The 16,499-nt window shown below is 41.7% G+C and overlaps 1 protein-coding gene across 1 annotated transcript in view; it reads left to right on the forward strand.

Moving 5' to 3' along the window:
• The window catches only part of LOC106653408 (metabotropic glutamate receptor 2-like), a 33,097-nt gene extending 16,977 nt beyond the window's left edge, over window positions 1-16,120 (forward strand). Inside the window, exons 3-14 of the mRNA XM_014372834.2 lie at window positions 4,604-4,774; window positions 5,094-5,238; window positions 6,324-6,575; window positions 7,412-7,586; window positions 7,677-7,933; window positions 8,284-8,417; window positions 11,497-11,655; window positions 11,771-11,937; window positions 12,836-13,212; window positions 14,399-14,550; window positions 14,882-15,095; window positions 15,514-16,120. Of these exons, the coding sequence (XP_014228320.2) occupies window positions 4,604-4,774; window positions 5,094-5,238; window positions 6,324-6,575; window positions 7,412-7,586; window positions 7,677-7,933; window positions 8,284-8,417; window positions 11,497-11,655; window positions 11,771-11,937; window positions 12,836-13,212; window positions 14,399-14,550; window positions 14,882-15,095; window positions 15,514-15,752 (2,442 nt within the window). The 3' untranslated portion in view covers window positions 15,753-16,120. The remainder of the gene's footprint in view (window positions 1-4,603; window positions 4,775-5,093; window positions 5,239-6,323; window positions 6,576-7,411; window positions 7,587-7,676; window positions 7,934-8,283; window positions 8,418-11,496; window positions 11,656-11,770; window positions 11,938-12,835; window positions 13,213-14,398; window positions 14,551-14,881; window positions 15,096-15,513) is intronic.
• The last annotated feature ends 379 nt before the right edge of the window (window positions 16,121-16,499 follow it).

The following is a 16,499-nucleotide window of genomic DNA, read 5'->3' on the forward strand; positions in this document are numbered from 1 at the left end:
TATTTTCCCTTCGTCTCTTCTCTCCGTTTGAAAATTACCCTTATATACTTGGGACGAAGATGATTAATATATCGGTCCAAAGATTCGCGAAGGAGTAAAATCTCAGTGACCCGTGAAACTTTATTTTTGTGACGCTTCTCTGTCTCTTCCTCTCTTTCTACTCTCTTCTCTCCACAGCAAAGTATTGGCCTGAAACCATTGTCCCGTAAAATCACCTTACTACCTCTACCTTCTATCTTACATGCTGCAGGCAGAGAGAGGCAGACAGGCTGCGAGTCTCAGAGGCAGCAGCAGCAGCAGCAGCAGCAGAGGCGGCGTCGGCGGTAGCACTCTTGGCCACACACACTTTTCCACTTACCCCTGGTGTGTCTGTGCTCATACACCCGATCCTTTTCACGAAACCTTTTCCTTTTTTTTTTCTCAGCGCGCCCGTACATATAGCTAGAGCTAGAGCCGAAGCTAGCTCCCGTACTATCTTTCACTAGATTTCTCTTTATCTCCTCCTTCCAACGAGAATATATATGTGCCGTATACCTCTACCCTACATCGCATATATGGCGCCCTGCACATCGTATCCGTTTCTCTCATTCACTATACTTGGTTGCTGCGTTCTTACTTTTCCGCGCCGCGCTCAAGCTCGGGTATATAAGGAAGAGGCTCGTGGGATAATGATACTTATGTTAATATCTTGGCACTTCTTCTAACCTGTAGGCACACATATACCCGCCTAGTGTGTTTAATCAACGGAATAAATCATGTTTTCTCGCCCCCCCCCCCCCTTCCACCCCTCCGCTGCGGAGAGAAAGAGAGAGAGAGAGAGAGAGAGACTAGCTCCATATAATTTTCTCGTTTTCCTCGGTGTGCAGCAGCTCAGCTCTCGGCTATGGCTGAATTTGCATGCAGCACGCCTATATACCTCGGCGCCGCACACACGCCTCATATTTATTGTCCCACGTGCTCGTGAATCCACGCCGAAAATCGAGTGCGAAGTATCCCATTATTTGTGCGCCCGGAATAGCCCGCGTGCTCAGCCTTTTTTTTATCTCTCTGATTTCATAAACTTGAGGAAAAATCTAATACCCTGCGATAAAGTACAAATGGGCCACCACGACGGTAATCTAAATTCAAGAGACTTTGTATACATTTGCATCCGTTGCGTACGAGAGTTCAATTTTGTTATTATTATTATTATTATTATTCGAATGTAGAGTTTGATATTACATTTAAGCTTTGAAAGTTACAGAACAAGTGGTATTTACAGTGCGAGTACTGTTAAACAAAGCTAAAAGTTGACTTAAATGCCCATCGTTTATTAATTATTATATTTAATTTTTATAATTAATTGTTAAAGATGATTACGAACGAAATTGTTTGCAATTTTCCAACGATGTATCTGTGTGAGCCATAAAAGTAAATAATTAATCATAACAATAAATTAATATCATCAATGATGGTTTAATCTTCTCGTAAAAGGCTACGAGTAGTTTTGCATAGACAGCTTTTCCGGATAGTGGTTTCATACATTGTCGTTAGTTGTGAAGTTAACTGTGAAGTGAGCAGAAAATTATACAATTTATAGTTAAATTTTGTTAATATAATTATTTTATAATGTATATAATGACACAAAGTAAAGTTTTAATATTACGAGCATGACCATTGGCATCACTTTATACAACGAAACGGCGAACGAGTGAACCGCACACAGCATCGTGAAACCGTCACTCATACCGCCGTGGGGCTGCTAACCAACCGACATCGTGTGCGTGCTCCTCGATGGTCGAGTAAATAAACAAGCAAATCGCCCTCCACGATGCTCGAGTAAACAGTCTCGCCACCAATCGGAGTCGGCCCTACTCAAATTATGATAAGACGATACTCGATATCGATGTTCCTAAACTCGAGAACGTGCGAGTATGCGTGAATAGATCGTCGAGTAAGAAGCGCTCGTTGACCGTTTCGGTGTATGTTTGGATCTGCAAGTTTGAAAAAGTAATAAAAAGGTTGAAAATTATGCTTTTGATTCTTTTCAAATTCCACCGCCAGATGTCACGTAAAAAACTCAAGTTTTTGAGTTATCAAGGTGACTTCGTGGGTCTCGTTTTATTAATTGTGATAATTTTTTTCTCCACAACTATAGACCGATCCTTTTCTTAACTGATTCCAATTAGGCTCCTTTGGCTTCAAAGACAGAAAATTTTCATTTTAGAACATTATTATATGTATTTTGATATCTAATACCAGCCTTCAATGAATCATCGCGACGTTCTGTGTACTTTCAAATTCTACCACCACGCGTTACTTTTGAATCCACAAGTGAAAAATGTATGTTTCGTAGTTATCAAAGAAATCTGCTTAATAATATATAATATTGTGTAAGTCTATGGTTTCTCCCCGATCGTCTTTGCACGAGTAAGTCTAGATTCAAAGACTTAAAATAAAATTATTAAAAAATGTTTTGTTAAATGTATTTCAAAAATTCTGGTATAAATCCATCATTTGTTAAGTTTTTATGAATTTTCAAACGAAAAGAAAGTTAAAGTCGCACGAAACTCGTTGAATAGGGGTTAGCCCGATACAAATTCAATGCGAAAAATTGCCGCATAGGAAAAAGTAATCGTACGGAAAATGGCAAAAAAAAAAAAGTAAAAGCGAAGTTCATTCATTTATTTATTATTGACGCAGAGAATTTTTTTTATTTTTACGAGCGAATTGAAAGTTACAAAAGCGTGCGTAGCTTGTAGCTAATATAAGTTTTAGAGATCTTCGCTGACAAGTTCCATGATTGTTCATTAATTTAATGTCCTTGATCGCAGCAAAGTCGTCTCTCGAGCACAATCTTCGAAGCTAAAAGGGGTCGAAGTCCAAACAAAGCATTGGAGGCGAACGTTTATTATTTCTACGGATTATATCGGCTAAAACCTCACAACACTTCAAAACTTATATCTCTCTCTTCTTAGGGAACATTTTATTTCGTAACCCAGAGATATCTCTGGAGATGATATTTTTATATTTCAATATAACATTAACTCTTCCAGCCAACTCTCGACAAAAAGTAGAGATTGAAGTAGGAGAAAAAATATATATCTATCTGTATAAAAGAAAATGTATACCGACGCGGTTTATATGTATACACGTAATCGTACTTGATCTCCGAATGTATGAGAAAAACGATGCGCATCCAAGAGTTTTTCGAAAAATACCAGCAAGGAATTTTAGGAAAATGCTTATATAGAGTATCGCACACCGGAGAGAAATATTCACTTCTTGAACAAATCGCGATATATGTATATACATATCGTTATATGACTCGGAATTCAACTTCAGTAAGCAAGTGCACAGTCCATCTTATGTCGCTCTCTCTCTCTCTCTCTCTCTCCCTCGACTCGTGCTCTCCTCTGCCCCCTGCTCGAGAAAGTTAAGTTCGCAAAGTGCAAAAATTCCACTCACGTAGGCCGGTCTATTTGCATGGGGACCGAGAGTTCCACACTGCACCCTTACGCCACTACTGCATACCGGTACTTCCTGCTGCTTCTGCCTGCACAATGTATTCTTTGAAGATCTCTTGAGTAAGCCCCCAGCGGTCATCAATTTATTGGTCCGAATAGAAAAAAAAGGAGGAAAAGAATTGCGAGCCAATGTATTTTTCTTCTTCTCCTTCCTACTTCTTCTACTTCTTCTTCTGCTTCTTCTTCTTTTTCTTCTTCTTCTTCTGACTCTTCTTCGAAAAATAAACTGCGATAGAGAGCTTTTATTGCTCGTTCAGATTCAGGGCTGTTATAAACTTGCGATACAAGGTGCACGTGATTAGATTTTCATTCGTTCGCTAGCTAGCTCGCGTACTATCGCCCCCCGTTGAATTTCTCAATCAAATTGCTAACAACGAGATTGATTTCACAATGATTGAGCGTTTCTTTCACCGTTTTCTCCTCCTCCTCCTCCCTCGCAGCAATTCCACGGATCTGCGCTCAACCGGTTGAATATTTATTTATCATTTTGATGTTTCTGTTCTGTTCGCGATGTGCGCCCGCCACATCGCTGTTGCTACTGACCGACCTCTTTACATCAATCAAACTTCAGTAGTCGAGTCGTTTTAAACTCGCTGCGTACCACCGCTGCGCACGTACACACCAAAACACATTTCTTTTTTTACATGAAAATAGCGATTTCTATTTTATTATGCGTTCATCGCTGACATCTCGGCTAAGATGACTCGATCTGTGCACAATAAAGCCAGCAGCAGCAGCGGCGGCGGCGGCATTCGAAATTTCGCGCACGACGAGGAATTCAATTTAACAAGGATAATACAGTGTACTTTCGAATTCGCCCTCTTTTACGTCAAACCCCGCTCGCGTAAACGTCAGATTCAAGATGGCTTAGAAGAAGAGAAGCCTTTTTAGCATCTCTCTCTCGCGTGCGCGCGCGTGCATATGCTGATTTTTCTCATTTGAATTTTTCGTACACATCATTGAAGAAATGTTTCGAGTAATATATTTTCGAATTTGGCTCAAAATTGAATTTTGTCTCTCTTTATTTTTTTATTGTTCGACCTCGCTGCGCTTAAACGGTGTATTAATAATGGTTTGTTAATGCATGTTGTGAACAGGTGTCATTCTTCTCGACTAGCCCGGAGCTATCCAACAAGCAGCGCTTCGAATATTTCACCCGCACCATACCGAGCGACCATTATCAAGTCAAAGCCATGGTCGAGATTATCAAGCAAATGAATTGGACCTACGTATCAGTCATATACGAAGAAAGTAATTACGGCGTTAAGGTAATAGCATGATTTATGTCAATTTAACATCGGCGACCCGCACACTTGATAATACAGACACACAAGCACACATAAGTGCTTTTGGCATGCCAATGATGTTAACGATCGACTATCGCTCTGTAACATTGTCCAACATTTGCATTTGCTCAACCGACCAACTAATTAACATTATGAATGTGTAATGTTCCACGTTATATCTCCCGAACTCGCGAGAGTACTACAACGTACATCACACGAACATATCAGTGCACGCACGCACGACCAACATTATATTGCCACGTACACACAAACGATATATTAATGACCGTCACTTTGACAGGCGTTCGAGGAATTAGAGAGCTTATTGGCGAAAAACGATATCTGCATTGCGGTAAAGGAGAAATTGGTCAAAGATTCTGGAGTCGCCGACGAGAGCGTGTACGACTCGATTGTGCAAAAACTTTTGACGAAAAGGCGAGCCAGAGGTGAGTCTCTTTTATTCTCTCTTCGCTATTTTTTTTTCTCTCTCCTTCACCCACATTTTTTTTTTCTGGTGCACAAAAAACCCGACTTGATTTTCATTCATGAATTCATATCGGGCGCAAAATCCATATGATGCCTCGCGCGCTCTATATTATGCTCTACGGATTATAAAACTCGCCGAGATATTTCACGGCTTATATACGCGTCCGCGTGCTTAAGCAGGGAAAAGAAAATGTTTACGCAATTGGAAGAAAAGCAATTAACCCCGAGGTGGCGCTCAGGGCGAATACTTTTATTATAGCCTTCGCCGCGCGTAAGTAGTACTAATTTCGCATTCGCCACGGAAAAAAAGTATACTGCTTATTAAACTAGCAGTAGCCCCCGTGCGCGCGCTCGCGTTCGTTACACAAGTTGGAACTTTTTCTCGCACCATTCTCTCCATCACCAGCAGCAGCTCTTCCTTTCTTCTCTCTCTTTTTTTTTTACATTTTCCCTCGCCCGAACGTAAGAATAATCCCGGGCTTCGAGGTGTGAAATAAAAAATAAGCAAATGTAGCGTGTGTGTGTGTGTATATAGCAGCTCCGGGAGCTGCTCAGGCGCGCGCGCGCGAGTGAGCGAAGAAGAAAAAAGTTTACAATGCATGAGCGGGGACGTACGGGTTGTTTAACAAGTTTAGTTATGAGCAGCTATGGCATATCACATCTGTCAGTCTCTGGAGGGTGCTTTTGCCTTCATGCCTGCCTGGCCTGACTGCCTGTCTTCTCTCTCTGCCCTCGCGCGGGGCTATATACGCTCACTGACAGCCAGCCCCACGTATGTGCATCGCATAGCAGCGGCGCACGAGAGAAAGAGCATACCTGAGCTTTAAAAGTTATACTCTCTGCAGCAGTACGGCTATTTTCTATATAGCGCACGTGTCATAGTCCGCGAAATAGTTACACGCCAAGGTGCTCTCTCTGCGTCCGTGCATGCATGCGCGTAAAAAGCTGCAGTTAAGCTCCGGTGCACGGATGAAAAATTTATGTATAGGTACATATAAACTTTGTATATCGCATTGATGTCCACTTCTATGTGACACACAAACAGGCTGCATTATTTACGGCTCGGACCAGGAGGTCGCGGGCTTGATGAGGGCCGTGAGACGCTGCAACGCCACGGGCGCGTTCTCCTGGATCGGCAGCGACGGCTGGTCGGCGCGCGGCTTGGTCAGCGACGGCAACGAGCCCGAGGTCGAGGGCACCCTCTCCGTGCAACCGCAGGCCAATCCGGTCGAGGGCTTCGAGGATTACTTTTTAAATCTCACCGTCGAGAATAACAAGAGGAATCCCTGGTTCGTTGGTAAGTTTTCGTGTACGAAGCAGCAGCAGCAGCAGCAGTTGGCTGATTGTTGTGTTTTCTCTCTGGCCACATAACGAGCTGCAGCGGAGCTTTCGCAACCTGATTTTACACACGGCCTTTTTTTTTTTGGTGTGTTGCCGCTACTTGTTATATAATAGCGCGAGGGGGGCTGTAGCTCCCGATTACGAACACACAACGCGCAACAATGACGCGTGTTTTATCGAATTATCGAATTTTCTGGCTCGCGAATTTCGATGTACATTATACGATTCGCGCAAACCTATAGGTTCGCGAGAAATTGCTTTGGAGATATATATTTACTCCCGGGCCAGCAGCAGCAAAATTACCGAAACTGCCAACCCCCGCGCCTCGTGTCGAAAATCAGCGAAATTATAATGTGATTAAGCCGCGCCACCACCGATAATGAAGTGACCTCGATTAATAACTCTCTGATGCTGTGCTGCGGCGCTTCTTGCCAACGTAAGACGAAATTTAATACTGATGATGAGGCTGCAATTTTTCTTTTTTTTTTTTTTATTACACACGGACGCGACGATCGTGCAGTAGTGGTGGTGGTGGTGTGCCCAGTGCTGACGATTCAGTTCAGCCCCTGCGTTACAATGGGACGCGCATATAGCAGCAGCGAGTTGCAGTCGATGGCAATTCAATATAATGCGGCTTTATTTAATTAACTTATCGAAAATATAAGAGTACTCTAGAGTACCTTTTTAATATACTCATAGTGGTGGTGTACTTTTATTTTTATTGTTTTTGACGTTTTTTTATTTTATTACTATTGGTAACGCAATAAAGTTATTCACGTAATACTTTTATAGAATTTTGGGAGGATCACTTCAAATGCAAATACCCTAACTCTTCGTTAACGCCCTACAACGTCAAGTACGAAAATGCGTGCACGACCAAAGAACGACTAATGAAGAGCGACATGGCTTTCGAAAATCAGCTACAATTCGTTTCGGACGCAGTCATGGCGTTCGCGTATGCCTTTCGGTGAGATTCCACTCTGTCTCTCGCTTTTATATTCATAAAAAATAAAAAAAAATAAAAAAAATGGCATTAAAATTCTGCATTTCTTTGCAGAGACATGCACCGAGATCTTTGCGGCGGCAAGGAGGGTCTGTGCGACGAGATGCGACCGACCAAGGGCGAAGAGCTCTTGAAGTATCTGCGCAAAGTCGATTTTAAAGGCTTGAGCGGCGACAGATTCAAATTCGATTCCAACGGCGACGGCCCGGCCAGATATAATATTATTCATTTCAAGCAGATCTCGGCCGGCCAATATAAGTGGGTGCGAGTGGGTCAGTACTTGGAAGGCACTCTGCATTTGGATATGAACGGTAGGAGCAGCTGAACACACAGATTCGAGTCTTTTCGTGCATGCGCTTCGGAAAATATTTGATGCCGAGCTAGAGAGAGAGAGAGAGAGAGAGTAAAAGCTCGTGAATTGGTTTAATAGTAAACGCGTTTGGGGAGATAGAGCTTTACCCGCAGGAGCCAATCCGTTCGAGGTGAAAGAAAAATTGTTCTCTTGCCTTGTATCAACATTTCCGCACGACGGGCGATATAATAAATCCACAAGCTTTTAATCCATCAAATATCTTCCCTTTCTCTCACTCTCTCTCTCTCTTACTCTTACTCTCTTTTTATCTTACACTTGAGATCTAATCGTATTTTTATGTGCTCATAGAAATCCAATTTCGGCTTGAACACGCTTCACCGCCAGAGAGCGTATGTTCTTTGCCCTGTGAACTCGGTCAGGCGAAAAAATACGTCGAGGGTGAGAGCTGCTGTTGGCACTGTTTCAATTGTACTCAATACCAGGTTGGTAAATTCTGGACACGAACGATACCTATACCTCTCTCTTTCTCCTTTCGGCCCCTACTCTTATTCTTTCCCTTTTTTACTCGCCGTATTATATACGCGAGCGTTAATATTCCTTTCACTTCGATTATCATATATATGTTTTTTTTTGCTCGCGACTCGCGATATACGGCGTGACAGCGACTGCGAATGATGTCACTCTTTTCTAACCGATGGCTTATTATGATCTTTCGATATAAAATATAGTTCGGCGAGCAATTAAATTCGCAGTTTTTTAGTAAAGAATTATTTTTACGAATAAATGAATTATATAATACCGGAAAATGTGAGTGAGTGTGTAGAAGAATTTTAATATCTAGAATATTTGTCCTATTTTCACCTTTTATTCAAGGTGATCTTACGCTCGGGTATTGGAAATTTATCCTTAGCATAGCAGAAACTGAACTTAGCTTCAATGCTAAACTAATTATTCTATATTCGGGTTTTATCGAGGAGTCCTTGAGTCGATACTCATTTTTATATTCTGAAAATAATATAAAAATTATTGTATGTCTGGTAGAAATGCTCAATATTTTAAGGCTAATTTTTGGCTAATAAAAAACTATTTTGAAGGGCCATGTGAGGCCAATACAAGGGCATAATTCTTATGAAACTTGCACTTGGTATATAGCAAAATCAACGATTTGACTTATACTATCAATTTTACTTAGCCACTTTCAGATTTCTAGAAATGAAGGTAATTGCCATCTAGTGACGGATGATTAAAGTCGTATTATTAAATTCTAATTGGTTGAAATCTATTCTAAATTTTTTGAAATAATGCAATTGTCGTTCTAAGGTTATTTAAAATCCGCTTAATATATCCAAAATAATTGCAACAGAAAAATTGTCAAAAACAATTCAATTTAAGGTAATATATTTTAAAACACATTTTTTGGGTTTTAGACCAAATATCGAGCATATCTACCAGGTCAGAAAAAGGTATAAAAAGCAAAAAATAGTTTTTTTTCACTATTGATTACCTTGAAAAAAGAGATGCTCGATCTCGAAACTTTTGATAAAATTTCATCCCGCCAACACCAAAAAATTGTCGGCCACTCGATTATCCAGATCGAACACCTCATTTATAAAACGATAACTAAACAGGATTGTCGTAAACTTGGCAAATTGATTGTTCATCGTTGAGGGGCGCGCGAGCTGGCACATCCGACGATAATATGTATTTATTTTTGCACGCAGGCACATTATATAAATCTTCACGAAACTAATGAAGCAGATGAGTTTAATGACGTACTTAAAATGCAAAATTCATCCTTCGACGAATCATATTATATATTGCTACACATAATGATTGGTTCTGGATCGCTGCTCGATCGCGCGCGTATACAAAAGTACTACCCTAAAAACACAAAATATCGGTCAAATTACCAAAATTTTCAGATAAAACATGTATGCACCAATAATATCGGCGCTTGCGAAGTAAAATTCGAATTGATTATTGCAAATATACGTGGATTTGAAATGATGACGTATACAGGTACTTCCTTGGCCGCCCACGCATATGGCCGATTCTCTGTGAAATCGAATGGCCAAAAAAATTTTTTTTCTGCAAATATGAAAAACTTGCTGTTCCCGATGTCAGAAATGTCCCCAAATTTTATTAGAATTTTTGGGACCATCTATCACTCTTTTTCAGGGGCCCGAAGTTGGCCATTTTAGGGTTTTTTTGAAATTCATGAAAAATCACAAATATTCAAATAATTCCTGGATCAGGNACAATGAGGAACTCTCCGCGCGTAAGCCCGCGCATGCATACATACATACATGAGGAATAGAGAGAGAGAGAGAGAATAAGTTGCGGCCGATTTGCCATTGCGCCGAGAACAACGTATTTCTCTCTCGAAAGCTCGCCGCTGCCGTCGCGCTCTATTGATTCCCGATCGCCCGCACTACCCCATCCTCATATACCCAACAACGACCGAGCGAACTGCCCTTTGTATTTTGTATTGTTGTGCGTAGTGTATAACGTATATATATGTGACATTCCACGTCAACTGGCCCACCGACGAGTCCAAAAATAGGAGCCACCTAGAATATCACTGAGGGCTTAAAATTTTCGCAAAGTCAAGGGCTTTCGAAATTCACGTGGCCTTTTCCCCGAAACCCATCCCCCCACCCCCTATGGCGGCCAAAAACCCTTGGGCCAACTTTTCGCATTGTTCATCGTTTAATAAAACCCGCATAGTGTGGCCGGCTGGGGTCTACGATGAACCAAATGAAAGGTTTTGAGCTCTACTTTTCGAAAACATGTTATAAAACCATCTTCGGGTTACGTAAAGTGCCGTATGACTGCAAAAACCACGCGACGCGTATTTACGCCTCTCTATTTTTTATCTCGAAAACCATTGAGTCAAGGAAAAAAGTTTATTGAACAAAAAAGTCTTAGAATTGATCGAGGAACACCCTCAAATTTTTTCAGAATTTTTCGGGGATGATTTTGAGAAATTCGATTTCCCCTCGTTTCCGCATATATAAAATGAATCCAAAAAATTCTGAAAAAATTTGAGGGTGTTCCTCGATCAATTCTAAGACTTTTTTGTTCAATAAACTTTTTTCCTTGACTCAATGGTTTTCGAGATAAAAAATAGAGAGGCGTAAATACGCGTCGCGTGGTTTTTGCAGTCATACGGCACTTTACGTAACCCGAAGATGGTTTTATAACATGTTTTCGAAAAGTAGAGCTCAAAACCTTTCATTTGGTTCATCGTAGACCCCAGCCGGCCACACTATGCGGGTTTTATTAAACGATGAACAATGCGAAAAGTTGGCCCAAGGGTTTTTGGCCGCCATAGGGGGTGGGGGGATGGGTTTCGGGGAAAAGGCCACGTGAATTTCGAAAGCCCTTGACTTTGCGAAAATTTTAAGCCCTCAGTGATATTCTAGGTGGCTCCTATTTTTGGACTCGTCGGTGGGCCAGTTGACGTGGAATGTCACATATATATACGTAACGTAATGCCAATTGTGTATGTACGTGCATGGGTGTTTGTATATGAGCTTTGATGATGCTGTATGCACATAGATACGGAAGCCGAACGACGAGACGCAGTGCATCGACTGTCCGGAAGGCACCGTGCCGGACGAGACCCACTCCTACTGCCGTGACATACCCGAGGAGTTCTTGAAATTGGAGAGCGGCTGGGCGATAGGAGCCATGTCCTTCTCGTCCACGGGAATATTGGTATTTAATTATATCTCATATGCTCTCTATCTCTCTATATCAATTTATTATTAATATATCAAAGGCATTAATCATTTCCCTCTAATATCTTCTCTACTATAACGTGACTGCGCAGGTGACTTGCTTCGTGGTGGGAGTCTTCATCAAGCACAACGACACGCCGATCGTTCGCGCCTCGGGCCGAGAATTATCCTATATTTTATTGCTCGGCATACTCCTTTGTTACTCAGTTACCTTCGCGTTGGTGCTCAGGCCGACTAATATCGTATGCAGCATACAGAGGTAGGTATCTATTCTCCATTCTGCTGCTGCTGCAGCTGCTCTGTGCATACACACGGACAGACAATGGTTACTACTATCGTACTTATTAAAATATTATACCCGCTGCGCGCGTAATCGTTTGGCCTGGATTTTCCTCCTCCTGTCCTTCTGCTAGCTTTGCAAAGTTTCGTCATTTCACTGCTCTCACTCTCTCTCTGTCTATACACCGGCGCTCGGAGATGAGATTGTAATTTTGCCGGGCATACTAACGATGGCAATGAAGCTCTCGTGTGCCCGCTCAAACCGATCAGGGCAGTTATATACCACTACTTATGACGATTACACGCGCGCGGAACGAGCCTTTGTTTTGCGCGAGTTTGAATAACTTTGAGCATCGCAATTTTCAAGCGTTTGTTGAATAATACTTAACATTCGTCGTGAATCGTTTTATGTAAATGTATAAATAATTGCGCGCGCTCGAAACCACTCGAGCTGTAAAGTTTTTTCGTTCTTGGGCGATGTAACTTTCAGCTTCAGAGAACGAAAGGCGCGCGCGAGCGATTTTTATCGTCGCGCTAAGGGGGAAGAAAATTTACTTTTGTTAAATAGCTTTTTAAATAGGGCAATTATATCGCTCTGAACGCGCTAATTGCCGCGCGAGTCATTAATACGTGTGCGCGCGCGAGCAAATGGCAAAGAGAGAATTAGTCAAGAATCGACGAAGAGAGAGAGAGAGAGAGAGAGCCACAGCGCGGCGCGTTAAAGTTTCGCAAAGTTATAGTCTCTCCTTCTCTCGCACTTAAATACGTGTAGTATAGTAGTAACCGATCTCACTAACTCTAGAAGGTCGCGTTAAAACTTTTTTTTTTCTTGTTCTCTCTTATCTCATCCTCGGCGTCGTCGTCTCTTGCGCCACCAGATTTTCAGCCGGCTTCTGCTTCACGGTGGTCTACGCGGCGCTGCTGACCAAGACCAACCGGATCGCGCGAATATTTCGCGCCGGCAAGCAGAGCGCCAAACGGCCCTCCTTCATATCGCCCCGCTCTCAGCTCATCATCTGCTCGATGCTCGTCTCTCTGCAGATCCTCATCAACCTCGTTTGGATGGTGATCGATCCGGCTCGCGCGGAGCACGTCTATCCGACCCGCGACGACAATCTGCTCGTCTGCAACAGCTACGTCAACGCCAGCTACATGATCGCCTTCACCTATCCGATCATACTGATCGTCGTCTGCACGGTATACGCGGTGCTGACCAGGAAGATACCCGAGGCTTTCAACGAGAGCAAGCATATCGGTATGGAAAATCATGCACTATACACACGTGGTCTCTGTACAGTATATAATATGTTCGAGGCTTGTTACACTATGTGTGTGTGGGTGGGTTTGCAACGCCTGGTCGTATAATAAACTGTAGCGATATATATACTGTATATACCGCCTATATACAGCCAAGAGAGAGAGCCTTCATGAATCACTTGGCTTTTGCTTCGACTCACGTAATCTTCCTGCCTCCTTGGCTAGCTCACGCGCGCGCGCGAGCCTTTTTTTTTCTTCCACCCCTCAACTTTACGAGGCGGAATTTTTCTTTCGACTTTATTTTTATTTACAAAAACTGATTTATATTTTTTTCGACTTCAATAACTTTAGAGCTCTTGTATATGTTGTATATTTTTTTAGCCTAGAGCGTCGATGTAAGCGTGCGAAGGGTTTATTATCTTTTTCGTTGTAGTTGCCGTTGTTGTAAAAACAATCAATCTATATTAGACGAATATTATACAAAAATTTAGGCGAAATTGAATATCAAAGACTGCAAAGTATATTAAACGTGAAATTTCACTATACAATGTATTATATATGGAAGGAAGCCTTTTCTCCCTCGCGAGGGCATGCATTGAGCAGCTGCAATGCAGCTTTCATCAGTCATCCTCATTCTCTCTCTCTCTCTCTCTCTCTCTCTTCGGGGCTCTAACTCGATGGTGAAGCTGTTTTATGAATAGCCGCGTGTGGCATTTTCTATTTTGTAGCTGCGCGCGCGTTACAAAAGGGGTAGTAGTAGTGCCAGCCCCGCAGCGTACCAGCTAGCTGTAACAAGCCCGTCAAAGTTTGAGGATAGATGCAATATATGTACCGTATATAGCAGATGTACTATACAAAAGACGAATTTCCTCATTTAACGCAGGGATATATAACACTGCGAAAGGGCACACCTCTCCACGCGCACAAAGTAAGATAACACAGAAGCAGCAGAGCAGCAGCCACTACCGACCGTTCGGTTAAATATCAGACGAAAATTTTGGAGAGTATTCGATCGCGTACGGTAGCTGCAGCTTTAAAAGCATTCCGCACGCGCGCGTGTGAAACGTCTGCTGCTGCTGCTGCTGCTGCCAGGAATGAGTGACCTCGTATACATACTGCAGAGGCAACACAAGCCCTTATAGATATAATATATATATACACACATGTACAATTTGAAATTACAGGTTTCACCATGTACACGACTTGTGTGATTTGGCTGGCGTTCGTGCCGCTGTATTTCGGCACGGGTAATCACGTAGCGCTCAGGATTACCTCGATGTCCGTGACCATCAGCCTCTCGGCCTCCGTTACGATTGCCTGCCTTTTCAGCCCCAAGGTAACCACCACCAGTTAGCTAGCTCTCTTCGATTCAATATCAAATTTATACCTGCGTTTGAATTAGTTCGGAACGTGCCGAAAAATATAAAATTCAATTTTTGAGCAAAAAAAAAATTTCTTTTTCAAATAGCTTTACAATATTTACTCAATACGAGAATTTATGACCTTTGTTCACTGCAATGTAACGTGTAATGCGGTTCTACCGCAAAACGCGTGTTGTGCAGTATTTCTATAATTACTCTCGCGGGTCTATTTGTGGCTTTTACACTCCTGTTCGATCCGTCGATATACACATAAAATAAAGCGCAATTCTCGCTTGTGTTTCGCAGCTGTACATCATTTTGATACGTCCAGAGCGCAACGTGCGCCAGAGCATGATGCCCAACAGGCACGGCACGACGAAAAATTCCGGGGTCACCAGCACGAACATGTCGAGCATGATGGCGCCGGTGACCCTCACGGCGGTGACCTGCGATCAGAATAAAACCGTTCAGCAGCATCCTGTACTGGCTAATAGGACGGATAATTCGACGCAAAGCGAGTGTAAGTAATTATATTTCGCTCCGATCGCTCGATGACGGCCGTTTCGGCGGAATAATAAGCCTTTTTCGTGCAGTGGCAGTGGAGCGGCAAAAAGAAAGTAGTCGGATTCGAAGCTGGAAAATTGATTTCGAATCGTTTCGAAGAACGGAAAAAAATATTATTTTTTGAAAAAAAATAATCCATCGAATATCTGTGGCATAAAAGTAATTGTTTTGATATATGATACCGAGAAAAACGTATTCATAAAAAAAATATGAATATCGTTTATGTTTTTGGATTTTCTTTTCTCGCTTTTCAATCAATACGCGGCCTTTTTTTCAATCGCAAAAGAATAAAAGAGATAGCATAAAGGAAAAAAATTGTAATTAACCCACAAGATCTTAATTTCTACTACACGAATTGCTTTAACTCTATGCAGGCTTTGAACTGAAGACCCGTGATCTTCAGTCAACGAGGAGACAAAGTTCGGCACTCGTGTCCAAGTCCACGCAGACGCAGAACAATAACAACAACAAAGACAACTTCAAAGAGCAAGGCACGCTGTCGCTTTGTTCCCAGCCGGATGGAAGCAGTAGCGCGGGTAGCAAATCAGCGATCACCGATGCGTGCGGCACGAATCGCAGGAGTCAAGGCGCGGACGACGAGGGCGCATCTTGACGGCAGGCATCCTCGGCCGAGGCCGATCAATGAGATTGTTGATAGCATTTGGAATACAATACGTAATGTGTATATTATATCATATATAAATATAATATATCTCTCTTGTAAACTACTCGTGATGTGTACACACCAAGAAAATTATGTGTATTTTTAGTTGGAAGTTGATCTTTTAACGTATACACTGTTATTAATTAATTGAACGGTACCACCGATCGAAGTAATTTTATGCAATGCAAAAGTTTTTTTGCGTGGCTTCCCGATACAGATAAGTGTTTTTATTTCGTACCGAAAAACGCGCGCTAGTTTGCAATTTAGCAAATATTTGAAAGCAAAATAAACTTTACTCTTATATTCTTTACTTTGGCTGTGAAAAATATATGTTATAAATATATTGCTAGATTTAAAAATGATTCTGATAGTAGCTACGGAAAAAAAACAACTGCCGATATGTTGTGAAATTATACTCATGTCTAGATCTTGTTTTATACTTTGTTGATATTAAAAATTGATAGAGCTGTTATATGTATTAAAAATTGTCTATCTAACATAAGGTGCTCTTTATAAACAATTTTTAAGAGATAAAAATATACGAATAAAATTTTGTTATCTTAGCTAATTCATCAGAAAACTCGAATGAACTCGAAGTAATGCATTTCTAATATTTAAGGAAATCCAGAATGATTCGTACGTGTGATTATATCGATGATTTGATTCTATAATTTTATGATTGCTCGTAATATTTAC

The sequence above is a fragment of the Trichogramma pretiosum genome, unplaced genomic scaffold (genome assembly GCF_000599845.2).
Source record: "Trichogramma pretiosum strain Unisexual culture from Peru unplaced genomic scaffold, Tpre_2.0 scaffold1, whole genome shotgun sequence".
NCBI lineage: Eukaryota > Metazoa > Arthropoda > Insecta > Hymenoptera > Trichogrammatidae > Trichogramma > Trichogramma pretiosum.